The sequence below is a fragment of the Dipodomys merriami genome, unplaced genomic scaffold, assembly GCF_024711535.1.
Source record: "Dipodomys merriami isolate MVZ:Mamm:240054 unplaced genomic scaffold, mDipMer1.0.p SCAF_4, whole genome shotgun sequence".
NCBI classification, from domain to species: Eukaryota; Metazoa; Chordata; class Mammalia; order Rodentia; family Heteromyidae; genus Dipodomys; species Dipodomys merriami.
This window is the reverse complement of record NW_027205603.1, coordinates 71,214,759-71,238,563: the sequence shown is the minus strand read 5'-3', so window position 1 is coordinate 71,238,563 and position 23,805 is coordinate 71,214,759. Positions and strand designations below refer to the sequence as shown.

At 36.6% G+C, this 23,805-nt stretch overlaps 1 protein-coding gene across 2 annotated transcripts; it reads right to left on the bottom strand.

The window, feature by feature from the left end:
• Positions 1-11,203: 11,203 nt before the first annotated feature.
• On the bottom strand, positions 11,204-23,690 carry Eny2 (ENY2 transcription and export complex 2 subunit). 2 transcript variants are annotated; one of them, XM_069991267.1, is made up of 5 exons: positions 23,609-23,690; positions 22,027-22,103; positions 18,416-18,486; positions 15,652-15,726; positions 11,204-12,381 (listed from the first exon to the last, which is right to left on the bottom strand). In XM_069991267.1, the coding sequence occupies exons 2-5, from the start codon at positions 22,092-22,094 to the stop codon at positions 12,305-12,307; spliced, it is 291 nt and encodes a 96-aa protein (XP_069847368.1). In that variant the 5' UTR covers positions 22,095-22,103; positions 23,609-23,690; the 3' UTR covers positions 11,204-12,304. The 2 variants fall into 2 exon arrangements, with proteins under 2 accessions (XP_069847368.1, XP_069847366.1); XM_069991265.1 differs by having other exon boundaries at positions 23,537-23,684.
• Between the last annotated feature and the right edge of the window lie 115 nt (positions 23,691-23,805).

The following is a 23,805-nucleotide window of genomic DNA, read 5'->3' as shown; positions in this document are numbered from 1 at the left end:
TTTAATTTTTATTTATTTTTTATTGTGAAAATACTGTACAGAGGGGTTACAATTAGATGGGCAAGATAATGAGTACATTTCTTATCAAGCATTGTAGCCTCCTCCTTTGTTTACCCTTCACATCCCTTCCCAACCTCCCCCATCCCCCCACCCAATCCTACCCCCCCCACCACCAAAGTTGTAAAGTTCGTTTTCGACATGACAACTTGTACTTCTCATTGTTGCAACGGGTCCACCTGTATCCTTATTTAAATGACTTGTTTTTCCCCTTCCCCTCCACAAATTATACCAACATCAAATACAGTGAAAGCAGGGGTTATACTATGGGGGAGAGACATACAAAGCAACAAAGAGCTAATCTTATAAATGTGTTATAAACAATTACATGAAAGAAAAAAAACATTTGAATACATATCTTAGAGTTCATTTTCCTAACATCACCTTATTTGACCTTTTCTGCTTGACTCATACATATACTAGTTATTGCAAATAAGGGAAACCATGGGACCTATGTTTCTTTGGGCTTGGCTTACTCCACTTAATATATTTTTTTCCAAGTCTTTCTATTTCCTAACAAATGGGGCAATGTCATTTCACTGTTCTTAACATCCCATCCTCCATGTATTTTCTTCCTGTTAAAAGTTACAAAACTCCTATAGCTTTGATGGAGGTGTGGTTCAGTGGTAGAGCACCTGCCTAGCAAGCAATGAGGCCTTGAGATCAAATCCCCATATTGGGAAAAACAAAGAAACAGACAAACAAACAAACAAAACAAAATGAAAGCAATCAGAAACTCTCCACTTCAACTTTCAGTTTCTTGTGAAATTACCTTTCTGACTGGGATATGGTGTTCTTACAAGATATATAAGGAAACTGAATGTGGGGAAAATATTAATATATTGTGGAAGGGTTCATTTTGTTAGAAAATTTGTATCATTCTCATGTAAGAAAATATTCACATTATGGAATCAAATGCTGAGGTATTTGTAGTTGGTGTGTCATGATATCTGGAATTTGTTTTAATTGACTTGAAAAAATCTGGAAAATTAAATAATGTTAGATCTTAGGTATAGGTATGATTCCACTTTTCTGTACTTTTGGAATTTTGTGTATATATAGAAAGTTTTTATTTTTTTCACTTTTTCTAATTTTTCTTTTGATGACATTTTTAGGAAGAAATACTTTTATTTCCTCTAATAGCCAGTTTCCTTTGTGCTTTTTAAAAACTGTTTGCTTTCCAAGTTACTGTTTTCCCAATGTTGCTTATCTCTAATTAATCTCCCTTCTTGGCTTTTCTTGTAAAGAAATGTAATATTCAGAAAGTAAAGACTAAGAACAAAAAATGCTTTACTTTTAAAATTATGGCAAAGTCCAAATTTGTTCTATACTTTTGTGTGTGTATGGCTGTCTAGGGGCATGATCTCAGGGTCTGGGTACTGTCCCTGAGCTTTTCTGCTCAAGGCTAGTGCTGTACTACTTGAGACACATCTCCACTTCCAATTTTATGCTGGTTAATTGAAGATAAAAGAGTATCATGGACTTTTCCACTGGGGGCTAGCGTGAACTATGTTTCTAAGATCTCAATCAGGTGTGTAGCTAGGATTATAGACATGAACCACAGCTGCCAGGTGTTTTATGCTTTCTTAAAAGAGTTTTCTATTTTAGAAAAATCCTGTTCAAGGTCACTACCCACCTTATTCATCCACTCTTAAGAGGCCATTCGTGATCCAATTCATTCTTATTTACTTGCTAGCAAGGGGAAAGTGAGAGTGGGGGGGATGGAGAGGGGATAGGTGAGGAGCAGAGTTGATAGATGATAACATTGTCCATTCAGTGAAGTAGACACCTTCAAAAAATTGAATTGAGGAGAAAAGGCAACCTACCCAGGACTCATATGTTCTCTATGATGTTTAAGACATGCTTATATGAAAAACTTCCATGGTTTTATCTGAGACTCAAGTCTAGCTCAGCTTTCCACATTTTTATTTAGTAAATGTGATGACTTTGGTTTAGAAAGAAGAGAGGAGACAAAATAGAAGATTAGTACAATGTAGCATTTAAATTTTGGAATACTACAGACATTTTAGTATCTTTTCAGAATATTTCATCCTACTCCTTACATCTCTCCTCATTTATAAAATCAGAAGCATCTGAACATAGGTCAGTAGTGGAGCACTTGACTAGTATAAGCAAAGCCCTGGGTTTCCTGGAAACAAAACACATACATACATACATACATACATATATACATATATATATATATATATATATATATATATATACACTCACATAAGAGGACATAGAAGTTTTGCTTAAATCACAAATTACATTTCTATAAACATCCAAAGTTTAATATACACTAATTTTATTTTATTTATTCATTTTTTTTGTCAGTCATGGGCCCTGAACTCTGGATCTTGGCACTGTCCCTGAGCTTTTCAGCTCAAGGCTAATGCTCTACCACTTGAGCCACAGCACCACTTCTGGCTTTTTCTGCTTATGTGGTGCTGAGGAATGGAACCCAGGGCCTCATGCATGCAAGGCAAGCACTCTACCACTGAGCCACCTTCCCAGACCACTAAATTAATATTAAAGGACCATAAATAAATCAGAATTAGCCAAACAACACTATGCAAAAATTCCCATATTTAAGTTTGTTTTATTAATGAGTAAAATATATATTCAAAAATGTCATAGACAATGACTTTAATATTGATACACCTTTTGGTAAAGTTGCTACTTATTACTATTTAATATTACAATCTTTAAATTTAGTAAATGTGATAAATTATTAATTGGTAGATTAGTATTTACCTCGGTTTCTTCTAATGTTGGTCTGATTCTAGACAGAAAGGAAGAAAAGAGGTGAGCAGAACCTGCAGGAAGATGGAAGAGAATATGAACTGAAGTAGTGGACAAACAATAGGTCTAAAACTATTCAGAGGAATAGAATTTCTAGAAAGATGTTAGCAAGACTATATACTACTTACAGTTCTAAGATAATTAATATTATTCCTTTGTAAGCAATTTTTTTCAATAGGAGTTATTATTTCAGTAACTTTTAGGAGTCAGATGGCAAAACATTATGAGATGCATATAATTATCCAGATGATAGTAAAATTATTTTTTACCTTCAACTAGATACCTAAAGAACAAGGATATGATTTATTTTTTTGTACTGGTTCCTCCAAAAATGCTTGAACCATAGTTTAAACATTTCTTTCTGATATAAACTGTGTGAAAGATATTGAACTAGACTGTGATCTTTGCTTACTGGGAAAAAATTATAGTTCGAATTTGACTCAAAATGCCTTTGAGAATTTTGGTGTCTTTTGAGACAAGATTGTTATGATTTTGTAAAGTGAGCTGAAGAAGCTTTAATTTCATGCTATGATTTGAATGTTTATACTTTGTTGTATTTCATTCATTGAAATCTTAACTTCCAAGGTGATGGGGTGTTTGAGGGAAGTGACTGAGTGATAAGAACAGAGCCTTCATGAAAGAAATGAGTATCCTTATAAAATAGGCCCAAGGAAGCTCATTAACCTTTTCTGCCATATGATCATAACATCCAGGAGATGCTGCTCACTAGATACCAAATCTTCTATCACCACACCATCCTATTCTTCCAAATATCCAAAACTGTGAGAAATAAATTGCTTCTGAGCCATTCAGATGTGCTTTTTTTGTTTTAGCAGTCTAAAGAGACTAAGACATTCCATTCAGAAGACAGATCAATCTTAACAAATCAATAGTTTTAGTATTCATAACAGTCAAACAAAAAATTGAAATTGGTGGCATGTGCAGCATCAAATGTTGTTGTTCAACACTATCCTACACTTTACTGTTCTTTTCCAATTTTAAAAATAGCCTGAGTCCTTACACTATGCTTTAAAATAAAATACAATTTCAAACTGATGCATATATGACATGTATTACCTTTTTGTTGTTGGTCATGGGGATTGCACTCATGGCCTGGGCACTGTCCTGGAGCTTTTTCCCCCTCAAGGTTAGCATTCTATCACTTTGAGCCACAGCACCACTTCCAGCTTTTTCTGAGTAGTGCTTTGGATATAACAGTCTCATAGACATTCCTGCCTGGATTGACTTTGAACCACAATCTTCAGATCTCAGCCTCCTGAGTAGCTAGGATTACAGGTGTGAGCCATGGTGCTTTGTATTATCTTTCTTTGTTAGTAGCAAGTAAATGTATATGGATTGTACAATAATTTTTGAAGAATCTTGATATTTTATATTAATATCAATTGTATCCAGTTTAATTCCATGAATTTTATTGTGTACAGTTTTTTGTTTGGTGCCACTTCTGGAGTTTGAACTCAGCACCTGGATGCTCTTATGTTTATGTGCCTTAGTGTTTTTAAGCTTTTGTGCTCAAGTCTAACACTCTACCTCTTGAGACATAGCTCCACTTTTGACCTTTTGGTGGCTACTTGGAGATCAGAATCTCATAGACTTTTCTGCTTGTGCTAGCTTCAAACTATGACCCTCAAATCGAGAGGTTATTAGTAGCCATGAGTGTGGGTGAAAGCAGACAGTGTTGTAGTACACAAATCAAGATAATGGCTCTGAGGAAAGGGAGTCCTTATTAGTCTCATCAATGCTGTCCAGAGGTTGATTAAGGAAGGTATGTACATATGACCATATACATGATGTTAATTGAAATGAACTCCCAAGCATGAAAACAACAGATTTTTGTTATTTTGTGTTTTTCTCTTTTTTGTTTGTGGACCTTGTTGTCTCAAATGTACTGTATCTAGTTCTTTCTTCTTATTTTATTTTTTTCATTTTTCTTTTTCCATTGGTTTATTCCTGGCAATCACTGTCTTTGATTCTGGTAACCTCCGCCTTGTATATACATTTATCTGATTAGGGGAAGGGAAGGGGAATAATAAAATGCCGAAAGATGGACAAAGGATGGCCCATTGCAACAATGATACTCACAAGACACTATGTCGGAAATGAACTTTACAACTTCAGGAAGGGGTGGAGAAGAGAGTGGGAGGGAAGGGCTAGTGGGAGAACAATAAAAGAGTGGGTAACAATGCTCAACAAGAAATGTACTCATAGTGGGGCAACGGTGGCTCCCGCCTGTAATCCTAGCTACTCAGGAGGCTGAGATCTGAGGATCATGGTTCAAAGCCAGCTCTGGCAGGAAAGTCCATGAAACTCTTATCTTCAATAAACCATTAGAAAACTGGAAGGGCGCTGTAGTTCAAGTGGTAGAGTTCTAGCCTTGAGCTGAAGAGCTCATTACCTTACTCATGTAACTGTAACCCCTCTGTACAGCATCTTTACAATAAAATTTTAAAAAATTAAAAAAAATTTACTCAAGAGAATCAAATGCTTGTTGGCCCATTTCAAAGTTATTTGTGATAAACACATATATAAATCCTTCCATTAGATTTCTATTTTCTTTCTACCTTTTTCTCTCTCCATTATCTGGCACATATCCTAGTTGGTGTTGTTAAACCGAGAGAAGTTATAACGTAATGCTTTATCCCTACATATATCAACAAGGAACATAGACATTCTTCATAAATACAACTAACTGTAACACTCAAGAAATTTAAAACTGAAACTGTAGCTTATGCTTATAATTCTCGCTTATACTTGATATATTTATCAAAGACAATACATTGCTTTAAATTCTAACATCTCGGTTTTCTTTTAGTCTATAACAATTTCTTATTATCCTTTTTTAAAAAAGTGTTCCATTGTTTCATAACCATGGCCAGCACCAACTGTGGCCACACATTTTTTTATCACCTAAAAAATCATACCAATTTCAGAATGCTGTGTTTGTCATTTTTGAAAAAGACTTAGGATTGTGAAATTTTCTCCGTTAAGGTTCAGGTGATCAGGTGCCTACAATGAAAAAGTTTTCAGGGTAGTTATGCCTAAATTATGATCAAGCAGGACTGTACATGCTGTGGAAAAAAGAGAAATGGACATGAAGCGTAATTATAACTTAGCTGGTAAGAAGGGAAGTGAGAAAAGGGCAATGTTGGTAGAGTATGCAATTATTTTACTGTCTATATAAAATCAGCATCAAATAGTATTCAAATAAATAACATAAGAAACACAGCTATTAAGTAAGCTGTTACAATGTCTGCCTAGTTTTTTTTTAAGGACAGGGTAAAATATGGAAGATCAATCCTGTACACAAAACTGTTTTATGAATACCATTGCTAGGTGAACAGTGAAACTATATATATATATATATATATATATATATATATATATATATTTGCTAAGTCCTTAACCATAAATTTGACTTTATGTCAGTTCTTCTTAGAGGAACACCCACATTTTCCTAAGTGTCAGAGTCCCTACCAAAACAGGACAGGAATTGGGTAGGCCAATTAACAGCTGGAACCCTTAAGTGACTAATAAAAGTTATTAAGCACATAAATGGCAGAACTGAGAAACAGCATTCTTATGCTTTCATTGTCTGAGCTGGACTGAATGTGCCTCAAAATATACCACATACTTAATTACATTACCTGCCCAGCAGACAGACTAGGGACTAGTGGATATTTCTATTTCAATTATCCTATTTTGCATGAAACTCAAGTTTGACATAAATATCCATCTGGAAAGCATAAATTCTTGAAGGATATGCCTTAAGTAAAAAATTTTAGGGTAAGAAGGCATAAGGTGACTGACAGAAATTTGTCATCAATTTATCTCTTTGTTGCTTTGTATGTCCCTCCCCCACAGTATAACCCCTGCTTTCACTATATTTGATGTCAGTATAACTTGTGGAGGAGATGGGGAAAAACCAGTTGTTTAAGGATACAGGTGGACCTGTTGCAACAATGAGAAGTACAAGTTGTCATGTCCAAAACGAGCTTTACAACATCGGTGGGGGAGGGGAAGGGGGGGAAGGAGAAGGATTGGGATTGGGGGGAGGGGGGAGGCTGGGAAGGGAGGTGAAGGGTAAACAAAGGAGGAGGCTGCAATGCTTGGTAAGAAATGTACGCATTATCCTGCCCATGTAATTGTAACTCCTCTGTACAGTATGTTCACAAATAAAATTAAATTAAATTAAAAAAAATTTGTCATCATTTACTTCTGATAATTCCAGGCACAAAATAGAAACATTTCTGAATGTGAGAAGCATAGAATCAACTCTGTATTTACCACTACCATAGGAGCAACACAGCAGTTTCAATGGATTTGGTTTTTAGTATGTTTGATTTTGTTTTAAACTGTTATCAGTTGCTTTCCTGACTTCAGCCACGCTCTTCTCATTGTTGGCATACAGAAAAGCCATTGATTTATGAGGGTTAATTTTATACCTGCTATTTTGCCTGTGGGATTATTTAAATACAAGATCATGTCCTCGGCAAAGAGGGAGAGTTTTATTACATTTTTCCCTATTTGAATCCCTTTTATGTCTGCATCTTGTCTTATTGCTGTAGCTAGGCATTCTTATACTAAATTGAAGGGAAGTGCAAAGAGTGGACATCCTTGTCTCATTCTTGAGTTTAGAGGAAATGGCTTTAGTTTTTCACCATTAAGTATAATGCTGGCTGTAAGTTTGTCATATACAGCCTTTATTGTATTGAGGAATGTTCTCTGGATTCCTTATTTTTTCTAGAGCCATCATCATAAAAGGGTGTTGGATCTTGTCAAATGCTTTTTCCTCATCTATTAAGATAACCATGTGGTTCTTATCCTCGCTCTTGATGTGATGAATTAATTGATTTGCATATGTTCAACCACCTTTGCATGCCTGAAGTGAATCCTGTTTGATTGTGGTATATGATTTTTTGGATGAATTGTTGAAGTCTATTGGCCAAAATGTTGTTGAGAAGTTTTGCATCAATGTTCATCAAAGAAATGGGTCTATAGTTCTCTTTCTTTGATGAGTCCCTGCCTGGTTTTGGGATGAGGGTTATGATGGCTTCATAGAATGAGTTTGGTAGTGAACTTTCTCTTTCAATTTCACTGAAGAGTTGGAGGAGTATTGGTGTGAGCTCTGCTTTGAAGGCCTTGTAGAATTCCGCTGTAAATCCATTGGTCCTGGGCTTTTCTTAGTTGGGAGGTCTCTTATTGCTGTTTCAATTTCATTGCTTGATATGGGCCTCCACCGTGAGCCATTCTTTGAGCATTCACATGAATTGGAGACTATATGTGCTCTATTTATACTTTCAGGAAGTGATATAAGATTTTTTTTAAAAAAAAAAACAACAAGTATTATGTTCTTGAACTCTGAAAATGATTTTTCTTTCATTTGTTAAACTCTCTTAAGGCTGGGATGTAGTGCAGTGGTACAGTGCTTGCAGGCACATAAGAAACCTTATGTTTGATATTTGATTCCCAGCACTGTGAGAAACAAACAAGATATCCAGTCCCAGAAAATAGGTGAACTAGAACTATTTAAGGGAAAGTCATGGTATTTAAATCAACATCCTTTCTTAATTACTGAATCGGCTTCACAAAATGATCCCAAGCTCAACAATATCTACACCTACGTGTAGCTTCAAGTTACATTAGACCAAAGTTATTTTCTTAAGTACTCACATTAGGTTTAATTCAGTAACACTTTCATCCTTGAAAAAGCTAGCTGGCCTAAATTGGAACTGGATCAGTTACAATGAGCTCCATAGAGGACCAATACACAGGCTCCAAGTGCTCTCTAGTGGCTGATCAATGGAATAGCCAAATGTAATTTCAAATACAGAATAAACAGGTGCATCCAAACTTATTGGCCAATCATTTTTATTTCTATTTACTTAAGATAATTTATTCAGAAGCTTTAAGGCATTGATAACTAAAAGACAAATGGGATATAATTCATGTCATTGATGAATGAAGGGAAAAGTGACTACAAATAGCTTCAACCCTTCCCGATAAGTACTATTATAGTGTTATTTCTATGAAGTTAGCTGTCATCTTTATTTTTGTAGGTTTTTCATGGCAACTACTAAATAGATTCTTTTAAGAAATAAAAGCAGCTATTTCCACCTAAGAATAATTCCTATATTCATAGAAAATTAGAAAACACATGCAGACTGAGTTCTTGTTAGGCTAACGTAAATCCAGTTAACTTTTTCTGATTATTCTATTAGTATTTAAGGCTTTTAAAATTCCTGCCAGGTCTGCAATATCAGATCTACTCTCTAGATATGGAAACTTGAGGTAGAGAGTCAGTACTACCTGTTAATTCAGCATCGAGGAGATTAGAACCCCAATGATGTGACTGTAATTAAGTTTTCTTGGTAGAATGACCCAGTGGCTTTTCTTTGATTTCTAATGATAAACATTAAGGATTTTATGAAGTCACTAACATAGAAGATCCTTTCACAAGGGTCTCTCGCTCTCTCTCTCTCACACACACACACACACACACACACACACACACAGAGGCTCATTACCAACATGGCCTATAGAGCAGCTGTCACAGGTCTCTCATTTTTTTTAATCAAGTTATGAAAAGTCCCATATCCAATTACTAATCCCTAGCATCACCCAGTCCCTGGTTTGGCACTGTTCAACCAAATGATACTTGTACTGCCAGAGCAAAGTGATTACATGAATAATTTAGCAGAGCGTTCTTTAATCCTATGAGAAGCTTATACTGATCCTAATTATACCCACACAGTACAGTCATGTAACTGTATTCAATGTCCACTTCTGAGTGTGAATGGGTGCAATTGTTAAAGACTATATTCATAGTTCAATTAAGTCAATGATTAAGAGTCAAGATGTTCTGAAGAAGTTGATTTATTTTCAAGGAATTAATGGTTCTAGATGCAAACTACAAACTATTTCTAGGATGTCACAGAAACCTCAAAGTGGAGATGGAAGAGGTCTCAACATGACCACTTTAAGTTTATGCTCTTTAATACTAAATTGCTATGAAGTATTTTCACTTAGCTATTGTTTTTCTATTTCAAAAGTATCCTAACATGTTTTCATTTTCATATATCTTTTGGGCTATTAAGAGGGACAGAAAAACTTTGGCTTGTTTCCATATACAGAATTATGAAATAAGAACTATTAATTCTAATAATGTAATCTGTTAAAAGGGGCAGGAAGGTAAGTGTAGAAATAGATTATTACAGTTACGTGTGCAGATATTGCAGTGAAACCCTCTTGTATAATATATACTCATAGAAAGGCCTATTATTTCTGACATTTAAGATCCTTTCCTTTTTAATAATGGGAACTATATACCATATCATATATTAACACTGCTTTATGAAACAAAAATACTTCTGGGTAGGATTTTTTGATTATGTGTGTGTGTGTTGTGGGCTCAAAACATAGCATAATCCCAGTTTGTCCTGCCATGTTTGTGAAATAGTAAACCAAAAATTAATATGAAACTGTCCCTCAATTACATCCCATTTATTGCTACCTGTTCTCTACGTGTCTTTCACTTAACTCTTCCCTTTCTTGTTCATTCAGAAATAGGCATCAAACAGAAAGTCTTTTCCTCCTTTCCAGGAAATGCATATAATAGTTCAAGAACTATTATAAAGACAAATGCACAGCTGAGTTGTTTCTTATAGAAAAAAAAAAGAGCAGGGGGTTGCATTGTACTTATAAATCAACAGCATGTCAAATGGCAACCCCTTTGTAGAACTACTCAAACATAAAAATATAAAATAAAAAATGGATTACCAGTGGGGAACCTAAATCGCAGGAGTTTCAGAATGTCTTGACAATTCAGTTTCAGGGTAAGTAGAAGAGGGAAAGCCTCTCCATGTTGATGGGTTCTCAAAAATATTAACGGATGGAACAACAAGGTACCTTGGGGCCAGAGCAATAAGTAGTTACTTTTAGGTCTAAGCATTACATAAACACAGAATTTTATCCTGCACTGATGTATTTCAAGTAAGGAATAAAATGCTCACACTTGAATTTTAGTAAGGCCATAGAGGCAACAGTGTGGAAGCAGTACCAGAAGAGGCACACAATTAGAGCAAGGAAATATTAGGAGGCTACAGAAATCATCTGGACTAGTTAAGGGGAGACAATTTACAGCCTTGCTATTCTCAAAACAGTCCTCTATCAGCAGCAGCACACACATAAACTAGACTGTCTTCAGAAATACAGGATCTTATGCCATTATCTCTTACCTTCAGAAACAGCATTTCAGAAGTGTCTTGGGAAATCTGTATGTCTAAGAGGTACTATTCAGAGAAAGACAGCAGAGGTGATTACTAGGGAAGAATATAATCACTATTTTAGTTACAGTCAATTTGAGGAGTTTGTGGATTATCTATGGAAGCTGATCCACAAATTAGTACATACAGTTGAGGCTAGAAATAAGTCTTGCTTAGACACAGAGGTTAGCATTTATCAACCTGTTGGTATTTGAAACCATGGTCTGACCCATTTCCTGGATGTGCCCAGGGAAAGTACATCCAGTTAAGTCAGGCAGAGAACTCAGAAGAGAGCCCTAAAAACATTATTACTTAAAAGTCACATACAGTAACAGGTATTGGTATTCCACAAGAAACAGAAGGAACTTCCTTTGGTAGGAAGAAACAATATGAGGACTGGGGTGAGAGTTCCAAGTGGCAGGATAGTCAACATTCTCACTTTGCAGCAGAGGTCACATAAGAACAGACAGAGTCCATTGGATTTAGCAATCCTGATGGCATAGTAAAGCTAATGGATGAAGATTAATTCCCAGTGAGTTCTTTCTTGACCTTAGTATGTGGGGATGCAATTTACAGATTCTGCTTTCAAAGTTCAGATGAGTAGAGTATTGTGAGAGGAGCTTGGTGGGCAGTCAGCTTGCAAATGTTCTCTCTTCTACTAGATGGCAAATTCTTTGAAGCATAAGGAAGGCACAGAAAGATGAGTAAAACCCAGTCCTAACCCTCAGAGTTTGTAACAAATACGAAAAAATAATACCATAGTACAAGATGGGATATTACAATTTATAAAATAGAATGGGGATTCACAAGAGGAATACACCATATGTAGACAATCAGGAAAGGCTGTTACCTCCTGCTGTTAGCACAGATAATTGCACATACTAAATACTTATATTAATTGCTCATTGTTTCTCTCAACAATCCAGTGAATTAGTAATAAAGACAGAGTCCCATTTATGCCAAAATCCAAGCAAACTTCAAACTTATTCATGAGATATTTATTAAAATAACACATTTAGGGAAAAAAATCAATACAATGTATACATCATTACTGAAAACTGTATACCATCATACAAAAAAGGATTTTGTTTTGGGAGACTGAGTTCTAATTTATGGCAAGTTTTCAGAAATAAAACCACAGAACAACACAATCTAATTAAACCTTAAAGACTGGCATGCTGAGCAAGGAATGTTCTTATTCTTTGTAGGAGTTCCTTCTTTACACTGTCAGGTACCAGGGCTGAAATATAAAAATAAAACCATCAGAGCAAGAATATTCTAATTAATACATGCCAATTTAAGACCTGGCATACCATTCAGAGGAATGGTTGAATAAAAAGAAAGTGGATATACACAAAATTTAAAAAGTGAGGGGAGGGGTGAAATGGAAAGGATGGGAGAGAATGTTGAAAGGGGTGCCACTGATTACGATGCACTGTATCCACAAACTTCTTTGTTAAATGGCAACTCCTTTGTACAACTTCTTAACAGAAATATAAAAATGTATATAAAAAGTAAAAAGCAAAGATATTTGAAAAAGGGTGCATATATGCAATTTCTTATTTTAATTATTTAATACTTAAATATATCACACATTGCTGAGAAGAAAAGACAAGTTTTAAACAAGGTGTGCAGAGCACCATTTAAAAATAGACAGGCTTAATGCATTTGTAAGATTATTTCTTTGTTGCTTTGTATGTCCCTCCCCCACAGTATAACCCCTGCTTTCACTGTATTTGATGTCGGTATAATTTGTGGAGGGGAAGGGGAAAAACAAGTCGTTTAAATAAGGATACAGGTGGACCCATTGCAACAATGAGAAGTACAAGTTGTCATGTCTTAAAACGAACTTTACAACTTTGGTGGGGGGAGGGGGGAGGGTTTGGTGGGGGTGGGGTGGGGAGAGGCTGGGAAGGGATGGGAAGGGGAAACAAAGGAGGAGGCTGCAATGCTTGATAAGAAATGTACTCATTATCTTGCCCATGTAATTGTAACCCCTCTGTACAGTATTTTCATAATATAAAAAAAATGAAAAAAAATACACAGGCTGTACCAAATTGACAAATTTGATTTACAACATTTTATAATAAATCAAGATAAACAATTCAAAAAGACAGAAACTTGGTACACTATCTTTTTCTCTTTTTTTTGGGTGTGGTCGTGGGGCCTGAACTCTGGGCCTGGGCACTGTCCCTCAGCTCTTCAGCTCAAGGCTAGCGCTCTACCACTTGAGCCACAGCGCCACTTCCGGCTTTTTTCTTTTTGCTTATGTGGTTGGTGCTGAGGAATTGAACCCAGGGCCTCTGGCATGTAAGGCATGCGCTCTACCACTGAGCCACCTTTCCAGCCCCAGAAACTTGGTACACTATCTTATAGAATAGGATAGGATAACAAAAATGAGCAAAGATGATGATGAAAGAAGAAACAGGTCTTAAATATGATGGGTTCAATCTTAGCTTCCAGATAGCTTGTTTCATCAATCAGATTGAAATGCTACAGTTAATAACATGACTGAGAAAAAAGTCATTCTTGTTAGCTAGTAGAGGTACGTGTTTTGAAAGGTAATTTGTCAACTGAAATAATGAGTGAACATATTCTGAGCAAGCAAAAATGTAAAATTCTGCAACAAGTTACATTCATAATTTCTTAATTTTGACCTATGAGCTTGTACTACCTAAAATATTCAACAAAAAGAAATTGAAAGAAAAAAATCTAAGTATAAACATCTAATATTGTCTAGGGGAAGGAACACGAGATACAGATTCAATATTTCTATAAAAAATTATGTAAATACAAGTCAGGCTGGAGATGTAGCTCAAGTGGCAAAGCACCAGCCATGAATAAGAAAGAGTAAATAGGGTGCCAGTGGCTCATGCCTGTAATCCTGGCTACTCAGGAGGCTGAGATCCAAGGACTGAGGTTCAAAGATAGTGCAGTGGCAAAGTCCATGAGACTTCACCTAACTACCAAAAAACTGTAAAGAGAGCTTTGGCTCAATGGTATAGCACTAGCCTTGAGCAAAAGAAATTCAGGAACAGTGAGTGCCCAGGCCCCGAGTTCAAGCCATGGTAGAGAGAAAAACCATACAAAAAAGGCATACAAACCAAGTTAGGCAGATATTCCTTACATTGTTTAGTTCAAGTCTACCTATAAGGAGACTACATGAAGTTCAGAGGAAATGTAACCAATATATATGAATAAGATTTTATTTTTTGATGGTACTGGGAACTGAACTTAGCAAGCACTCACATTTGACAGGAAGGTGTTCTTCTCTACCTCTAGTCCCTCTGAAAAAGTTCTAAACTAAAATATGGTGATTGAAAACAGGTTGGTTGTCTTGATGCAAGATGTGACTATCAATAAAAACCCCAGCAAGTGTTAGGGGTAACAAAAGTTCTGCATCCTAATTTTACTCGTCGTTATGAATGTGTACAAACTTCAGGAAACTAGACCCTAAAAACTAATTTTATCTTAGGGTAATAAAATATGTCTATGCCTGACAGTAAAAGAACTAAGTATACCTAAATATACACAGGAAAATTTTCTTTGCTTATTCTCTAGCAGAGAAGCTGCAATACACTGATGTATACAAAATACAAATGCTGAAGCAGTACAGGATAATTTATAGCCCATACAATATATTTCTAAACAATGTGAACACGTGAAGAATTACAAAAAAAAGCAGAAAAAATTCTTACATATATATTTGTAAGAAAAAAATACTTTCCTTTTTCTTCTCTTGAGACATGAAGAAAACAAGCAGGTTTTGAAGTTGTAAACAAGCTTTAAGAAATTGTCATAGAGGACCACAGATGTTTGTAGTTCTGTATCAGTAGATAGCAGTTCAGGAAATCAGTGATCCATAGTAATTTTCAAACATAGTTGGTCACTTATAATGTCACTACACCAGAAATGCCAATGATGTGGCTTCTGATCATGAGTATTTATTATATACTATCACTATTACTATTTCCTATCTTTCCTTTGCCTTCTGTAAGTAGGACATTAAAGAGATAAACCAAAAAGTGCCTGCATTGTGAGTCTTAAATATGGATTACCCTGAACATGAAGTTATAGAATCACTAAATCCTTAATTAGACATTCAAGGAGAGACACGTTCATTTATTTTTAATAAGGAAAGAGATAGTGGAACAATGACACATGGGTTGGAGTAAAACTCTGAATTATTAAATATTGGAGTCAGGCCATACCTGTTAATTCCTAATTTGATACTACCATCTATAAAATCCTGCATTAAAAAGAAATACCTGTCTAAACCATGCCAATTTAAAATAGTATAATGTTTTAGAGTACAGACAAGTGTTATATCTATTATCTCATTCATTACTTGAACTGTGGGAGAGGCAGGCAGACAACTGTAACTCTTCTTGTATGAAGCAATGTAAGCACCCAAATCATTATAGAGTGATTTTCCTAACAGAAAGAATATTTGACTGTAACAATAAATGTCGATAGCACATGTCCCTTTGACACAATTTGCACTCCTTACCTCTGCCTTTTGGAGTGATTTCAGCCACCAAGTCATCAACAGTAACGTGTTCTAGTCCTTTTTCTTTAATTACCTCTTATGCAAAAGCAAAAAACAAATCATATCATTTAAAATCATTATCTGTAAGAAAGATTTTCATAGAGGAAGGGTTAAAATCATGTTTTTTGAGTGTAAATTGGTCTTTAAAAAAAAAAAGAGGACACTTCTTTTTTTAAAGAATTTTCTAGCTTAAAATGATGTTTATTCATCTTCTAGTGAAATAACCTGTAACTGCAACACTTCAAATAACTAACACTTCAAATAAATTTGAACTGTAACACTTAAATCTAACTTTTGCAGCAAGCTGGAAACTTTTAACAACATTTTAAACATTATCTGTAAAGTTTCTTCTTAAATATACGTACTATACATATGTATATATATATTTAAATTTATGTATGGAGATTTTCAAACAAACAAACAAAAAACCCTATTATTTGACGTTAACTTCTGATCCCATAGCTTTAGGTTAAAATGTAGAACTACTTTTTGCTCCTTTTCCTTCTCGGACTAGGCCAAAACAAACGTAGGATAGAATTTAACTGATATTCAATAATCACAAAAAATCTAATAGAGTGGACATTTCTTCTACTTCAAGGGAGAGGCAATAAATTTAAAGATTAAATAGCTCATTTGAACATGAGTTAAAATCCAGTTATAATCTTTTTTTTTTTGCCAGTCCTGGGGCTTGAACTCTGTCCCTGAGCTCCCTTTGTTCAAGGCTAGAACTCTACCACTTGAGCCACAATGCCCCTTCCGGCTTTGTCTGTGATTAATTGGCAGTAAGATTCTGCAGACTTTCTTGCCATGGCTGGCTTCCAACTGTGATCCTCAGATCACAGCCTCCTGAGTAGTTAGGATTACAGGCATAGAGGCATGAGCCACCAGCAAAAGGTTCAGTTCTCATCTTTTACAATTAAAGTCTGTAGGAGCTCAAAGTCTGTGCTGCTTCCTAAGATGCCAGTAGCCCTCTCACTGTTAGTGAGTCAGTCTCTCTTTCGTGTGTGTGTGTGTGTGCGCGCGCGCGCGCGTGCGTGCGTGCGTGCGTGCGTGTGTGTGTGTCCTGAGGCTTGAACTCAGAGCCTGGGTGTTGTTCCTGAGCCACTTTGGGCTTTTTTGGTGTATGTGCATGTTCCTGAGCCACTTTGGGCTTTTTTGGGTGTGTGTGTGTGTGTGTGTGTGTGTGTGTGTGTGTGTGTGTGTGTGTGTGTGTGTGTGTGTGTGTGTGTGTGTGTGTGTGTGTGTGTGTGTGTGTGTGTGTGTGTGTGTGTGTGTGTGTGTGTGTGTGTGTGTGTGTGTGTGTGTGTGTGTGTGTGTGTGTGTGTGTGTGTGTGTGTGTGTCCTGTGGCTTGAACTCAGAGCCTGGGTGTTGTTCCTGAGCCACTTTGGGCGCGCGTGTGCGTGCGTGCGTGCGTGCGTGCGTGCGTGCGTGCGTGTGTGTGTGTGTGTGTTGTTCCTGAGCCACTTTGGGTTTTTGTGTGTGTGTGTCGTGTGTGTGTTGTGTGTGTGTGTCCTGAGGCTTGAACTCAGAGCCTGGCTGTTGTTCCTGAGCCACTTTGGGTTTTTGTGTGTGTGTGTTGTGTGTGTGTGTGTCCTGAGGCTTGAACTCAGAGCCTGGCTGTTGTTCCTGAGCCACTTTGGGCTTTTGTGTGTGTGTGTCGTGTGTGTGTGTCCTGAGGCTTGAACTCAGAGCCTGGATGTTGTTCCTGAGCCACTTTGGGCTTTTTTGGTAGACTCAAACTTTTCTGCCAGCATGGATTCAAACCTAGATCTCATATCTCAGCTTCCTGAGCAGCTAGGATTGCAGGCATGAACCACAGGCACCCAGGCTAGTCTCTACTATTTATATTCATAGAAGCCATTGTAATAGGATACATGAAAATATACAGAATTTTTAGGTGGGTGTGGTATTTTATGCCTAAAATCTTAGCAGCTCAGGAAGAAACATGAACTGAGGCCAGCCTGAATAAAATTTCACAAGACTCCATCTCAACTAATAAATGGATGGTGGTATAAGCTTAACAATCCAGATATAAGGAAACATGAAACAGAAAGATCATAATCCAACCTGGCTCTGGCATAAATCCAAGACATTATCCCATAAAATAAAGCAAAAAGGGCTCATGTACAGTGGCTTAAGCAGTACAGTGCCTCCCTAGGAAGCTCAAATTCTAGAGTTAACACTCCCAGTACCCCTAAAATATCAGAATTCCACTATTCCAAAAACCGATCCAGAAAGGAGGCTCATCTCAGTGATACGTGAATCTATCAAGTGGTACCATCATCAATATCCAGGAATTTAACAAGCAGTTTTTTAAAATAAGCATTAATTCTCTAAAAGCTTTTGTACATGATTTTTTTCAAGGTAACAGAAACAGGAGAGACAAATTTCTCTTAGTCTGCCAAGCTCCAGCCATTAATTTTTTATTAAATGAAAACACATTAGGAATACTTGATACTGGAAAACACAGGATTCTACTTTTTTGATGCCAGAGAAATCTTAGTGGTCAGGCCTCACTTGTTTTAAGGGAAACAAAGATTTCTAAAAAACTTATTTTGTTTACATATATTACTGACAAAGAAATTATTGCAAGATTCTATTTCTTTACAATTATACTTGAGAAGTCATACCTTAAAATGCTCATTATACTTCTTTCTACTTAACCCCCAACCTACCCAGTTCAAAGCAATGGAACTAGCTTATCTTCTAAGTAAAACTGATTACCTTTACAGTGTGCCTTCAACTGATCCTTCCAGCCACATTCAATTAATTTAGCTCTCAGCAACTCTTTGAGGCTGTTGAAAAAAATTTTTTTTTCAAATTAAATAACAACGTACAATATTATGGATAAGAATGTTTGAAGCAAAGATACAACTGTTCGATTAAAAACTTCCTGCCTTTCAATTTCAAGACTTTAACTGAGGCCTAATCTGGGTTCTATCAGTTCTTTGATCTTAAGCAAGTCACTTAAATCAGGGTTTTGAATTAAATTTGGGCCTAACATGAGGGGCAAAATTAAATGGGGAGGCTACAACAATTCTCAAAAATCTTGTGGATTCTGTACAACTGCTAGAGCCTTATCTCTACCATTACAGACTGACTCCCCTTCTTTTAATAACTCAGTTATTAGCATGCCTATAACTTTTATTAGCATTATTTTCTTTCTAGTGATAAAATATTGGTGTATAGTCCAACTAATGGAATCAATAAAACATTTTGTTTTGTCATACCTACCCTTATAAATCCTCAAATTAATCATTTCTCAGTTTAATGTATCAGATCCCAAACAGATTTTCTCTGCCTGCAAACTGTTTCTTTTGATATTTCTAGACATCTACAATGTGTCATTTTCATTACATCTTAGGTCTTTCAGTACCATTAGGGCTCATATCCAGCTTTCTATTTTCTTCCACTCCTCTTGCTTTTCTCAAAATGACCTTATTCCTTTGGTTCCTTGGGCTTGATCTTGGGCATTCTTCACTCCACTCTCCTTGTAATACCTAATCCATGAGTAAATACTACAGGTTTCAGATTTAAAATGTTAACTACAATTTAAATGTTTCTCACCATCTCTGTTATTAATACTCTAGTTCACAGTAGAGTCCAGATTATTACCCAATCACTTGCTTCTTTCCTTGTGTACTTTATTCTTCACTTATTACACCAAATCCTCTAGTGCCTCCCCAATTTACTTAAAACAAAATGCCAGGTCTCTACTACAGCCTACGTAAACCTTGATGATCTGACTTCGCCCCAATTATGCTTGTGATTTTATTTTTTTCTTGCCCATCTTGGGGCTTGAACTCAGGGTTTAAGCACTTTCCCTGAGCTTTTTTGCTCACAACTAGCACTCTACCTACTACTTGCGTCACAGCTCTACCTCCAACTTTTTTGGTGATTAACTGGAGATACAAGTTTCATGGAATTTCCTGCCCAGGCTAGCTTCTAACATCCATCCTCAGAGCTGAGCCACCTACGTAGCTCAGAATAAAGGCATAAGCCACCCACTAGCACCCAGCTATGTGCTTGTGATTTTATCTTCTTTCTCCCTCATACAACATATGCAGTTTCCTTAGTTTCCACATATAACTCAATAATGCTAGGCAAATTCAAAACCTGGAACTTTGTTGGCTTTTAACTGTGTGAAGTATCAACTGTCCCACTTACATGCTTTTTTCTTTCTCTAGCACTTATCACTACCTGACATATTTACTTATGATTTCCCTCCCATTAGAAGTTTACAATTCATGAAGGCTGGGGTATGGCTCAAAGAGTTGAGCACTTCCAAGTCCTAAGTTCAAACCTCAGTATAGAAAAAAAGATAAAAAGAAATTTCCTGAAAGCACAAATTCCATTTTGTTTACTACTCTATCTATAACACTAAACAAGGTATGGCCCATAACAGAAATTCAATAACATCAGCTGTATAAATTAAAAACAAAAACAAACAAATAATGAGTATAATTCCCTATACTCATCATTAACAATACTATCCTTCCAGTCAACCCATAGCTCTGCTTTAGATATATCCTTCCTAAAATCAGAGGATGTTTCTTCTTCTATTTTTTAAAATTAAGGTTTCCTTTCCATTCTTCTTCTTCCATTTTTACTCACCAAATAATTTTCTACTTCCTTTTTTTTTTTTGCCATCTATCTTGACCTTTTCAAGTTTATCCCCAACAGTGGCAAATAAAATTCCTCAAGTATAAATGATGTAACTCCCAACATCTAAGAATAAAGTCAACAACAGATGTTTTTGCAAACCCTGGCAACTGTCTCACTGCCCTTTGACAGGAAACAAACAATCACAAAAACCCCCAAAACCTTTTGTGTATTGATCTGGGCAACTGTTCTAGTGACAGCAGTATGAGGAAGGTAAAGCTGGTCTTCTAACTCATTTATTACCTAAGTTTAACAGTAATCATGCAAGGCCCTTTGCAGAGGAAGATTCTCTGATCTGGTAAAATGTAAATTTTGAACTGCAATTCTCTGTCACTTGTGAGAAGGCTCTGTTTGAAAATAAAGTAAAAGGGAAAATGGAGAAAAATATATTTTGACAACAATTTTTGAGTACTTACACTGGATGATATAAGAAGCAATTGAAAACCTTATGTATTTAATACCATTGCTTAAGCTAATCTGAGCTGCTTTTTTTTTTCCAAGCAAAAGAATGCTGACTTAAAACAGGAATACATATTCCTCTTGTCTGCTACATTTTTCATATTATCCTCATTTCCTCTTATTCTGTAGTCCCACTCATTATCTCTGAGTGTATATAATCTGGCCCATCTACCTAGAACATTTTCTCCTTTATTGATAATGGAAAGATTTTGTAAACTTTGTTACTTTGTGTTTTTTGGTTCTCCAATCACTTCTTTGTACTTTTAAATTTATTCTGCAAATATTAACTTGGCCAGTTAGATGCCAGGCATAGCATTAGATGCTCTGCTGCCATGCAACTTAGTATTATAAAATGGATGGCAAAAACTAATAGTAAGCTAAAATGTAATATGGTTAAATGCTACAATAGAATATTTTAATAGACTCTCTGAAAAGGAAATTCTTAAAATCGTTAAATTCTTCAATCTTGTATCATTTAAAATTCTTACAAATGAAGAAAAAAAATGCTCAAAATAAAGGAAATAAAAGTATTTTGGAATAAGAATAGCACGTGATGATCAAGGTTAAGAGAGCCTGATGCTGGGCATAGTGGCACGTGCCTGTAATCACAGATACCGGAGAGGAGAAAGTAGAAGGATTTAAAGATTATGGACAGCATGGACAAAAAGTAGGAAACTATCTGAAAAGCAGAAAGTTTGAAGTGGCTCATGCCTGTAACCTTGGTGGAAAAGTCAGTGAGAGTCTCCTATTAACCAGCAAAAAGTTAGATGTGAAAGTGTGGCTCAAGTGATAGAGCACCAACTTTGGGCAATTAAGCCAAGGAAGAACACAGGCCAAGAGTTCAAGTCCCACTATCAACACACACCCAGCCCCTCCACCCCCAAAAGAATCTGGTAACTGAAACTGGGTCTATCATGTTTCCTTCCTGTTAAACCTGGGGAACATATCTTCAATTGTAGTTCATTGGCATTTTTTTTCTTTTATTATACATGTTTTGAGTATAGTCATTTCCTGCTTATCTTTCTAAATCATCCTTTTAAGTTTTGCAATGTTGAACAGATCTAAACTATTTTCATATAAAAGTTAGGAATATAAACTATTAATGATCTCAATTTTTGTAATTCCACTAACATGTTTTGTTTCTTGACATTTAGATTTTTATAATTATTAAAAACTATAAAACGTAATTTACTAACACAATTTTAGTTACTTACCGCTCTCTTTCTCCAGTTTCTATTAATTTTTGGTTAATCGCTGCTCTCATCTGCGCATCTTTGTTCATCTTGCTAACCTAGACATCAATAAGTGTTTTCAGATACAGAAATTTACAAATCACTTTTTTCTAAATCTCCCAGGCAAGCATCCTAACACTTTAGTATTCTACCAACTGCAAGAGTGATAAATTTTAAGTATTAACAATGTCATTACTCTTAATATGATTTGCTGCATTCTAAGATAACATATCAACACTCAATATACTATTTCTTTCCCCTATGTGCTCTTTATTAATGAGTCTTTAGATAATATTAAGTATCACTTTAACACTTAGTAAACATTTAAGTGCCTGTACTGGGCTGAAAATTTATTTTTGAAATTACATTTAATTCCCAAACTCACTGTTACATATTAACATAACTTATATTTTAAAGATGAGAAAACTGAGGCACAGAGATACAAAATGGTGAAAGCAGAATTTGAACTCTGGGTTCTCTGACCCTTGAAGCCCCACTTTATTGAACTGCATCAGAACTGACTACTGATCCATTTCTGCACCTTAGGTACATTCAAAATTCAGGGAAGCCATATAATGTAAATATCAACGAAAGATGAGACGGTATTAGTAAAGGAAAAAAAAAACAAAAAAACGACAAAAAACAGGGAAATGGTAAGAATGAGTACTTTACTCTTCATTAGTGTGTACCCTGCGTTAAGTGGCTACACTAGCTATGTTATCAAAAACATTCATTGTGGGTGGGGATAAGAGGAAACAACTCTCAAACGAATTCTTAACTTGTGTTTTGAGGACATTCAAGTTACTTAAAAGTGGAAATAAAACTTGGAATAAGCTAAAGTTCTCCCCATCTAATCTGTCACTAACTCGACACTACTCGTTATCTCCTATCTCCCGTCCCAAGTCAAACTGGCAACGACTTTTTAGAGTTGTGTGTGTGTGTGCGCGCGTGTTTGGGGGGGGGGCGGGCTGGGGTTAGATAGGGAATCGGGAAGGGAGGTTGAAAAAGAAGTAGGAAATGTTCTGCCTTTGCAAACTGGAAGCTAACAATTTTCAAAGTAACTACAAAAAGCTCGTCAGTTCCACGGCAAGAATATTGAACTTGATTTCGCCTCAAGCCCCCCAGATCCAGATCGTGACCTTAGACAAGTCACTTAATACTTTCAAGGCCTCAGTTTTGTCACTGGTTAAAAAAAACAAAACAAAAACAAACAAACAAACAAAAATAAAACACCCGGGCGCTAGGGGTTCCCTCCCCGCTCAGACGTTCTCGGGAAAATGCACCCAGGCGGGGACAGCTGGAGAGGCGGGAGGAGGAGCCAGAAAACAAAGCGAGGACTGGCTCCCGGCCAACTCCAGCAGCACGCCCAGTCGGAGAGCCCTACAGGCCCGCGAGCGAGCGCGGGTCGGGGAAGCGAACCAAAGACAGTACAGCGAAAAGGAGCCTGGGCCGGGCCCGGGTCCCGGCCCTGAGGACCACGGGCATAGCTCACCACCATCACCGCGGGCGAGGGCCGTCCCTTCCCAGCGACGAAATGACCCTTGCGCTGACGACCGTTACCTACCACACTCTTCGACTGCCCGGGACTTAGACCCTCAGTAGCTCGGGCACCTAAGCACACAGAAACCTAGAACACGCATTTCCGGGGCGGGGTCTGGCCACTCTGCCTATAATGTGAGAATTTAACTAGCGCGGGCCGCCTCCCGGTCGCTCAGCCTTCTGGGTAAGTGAGTCCAGATCCGGCCCTCATGCCGGGGCGAC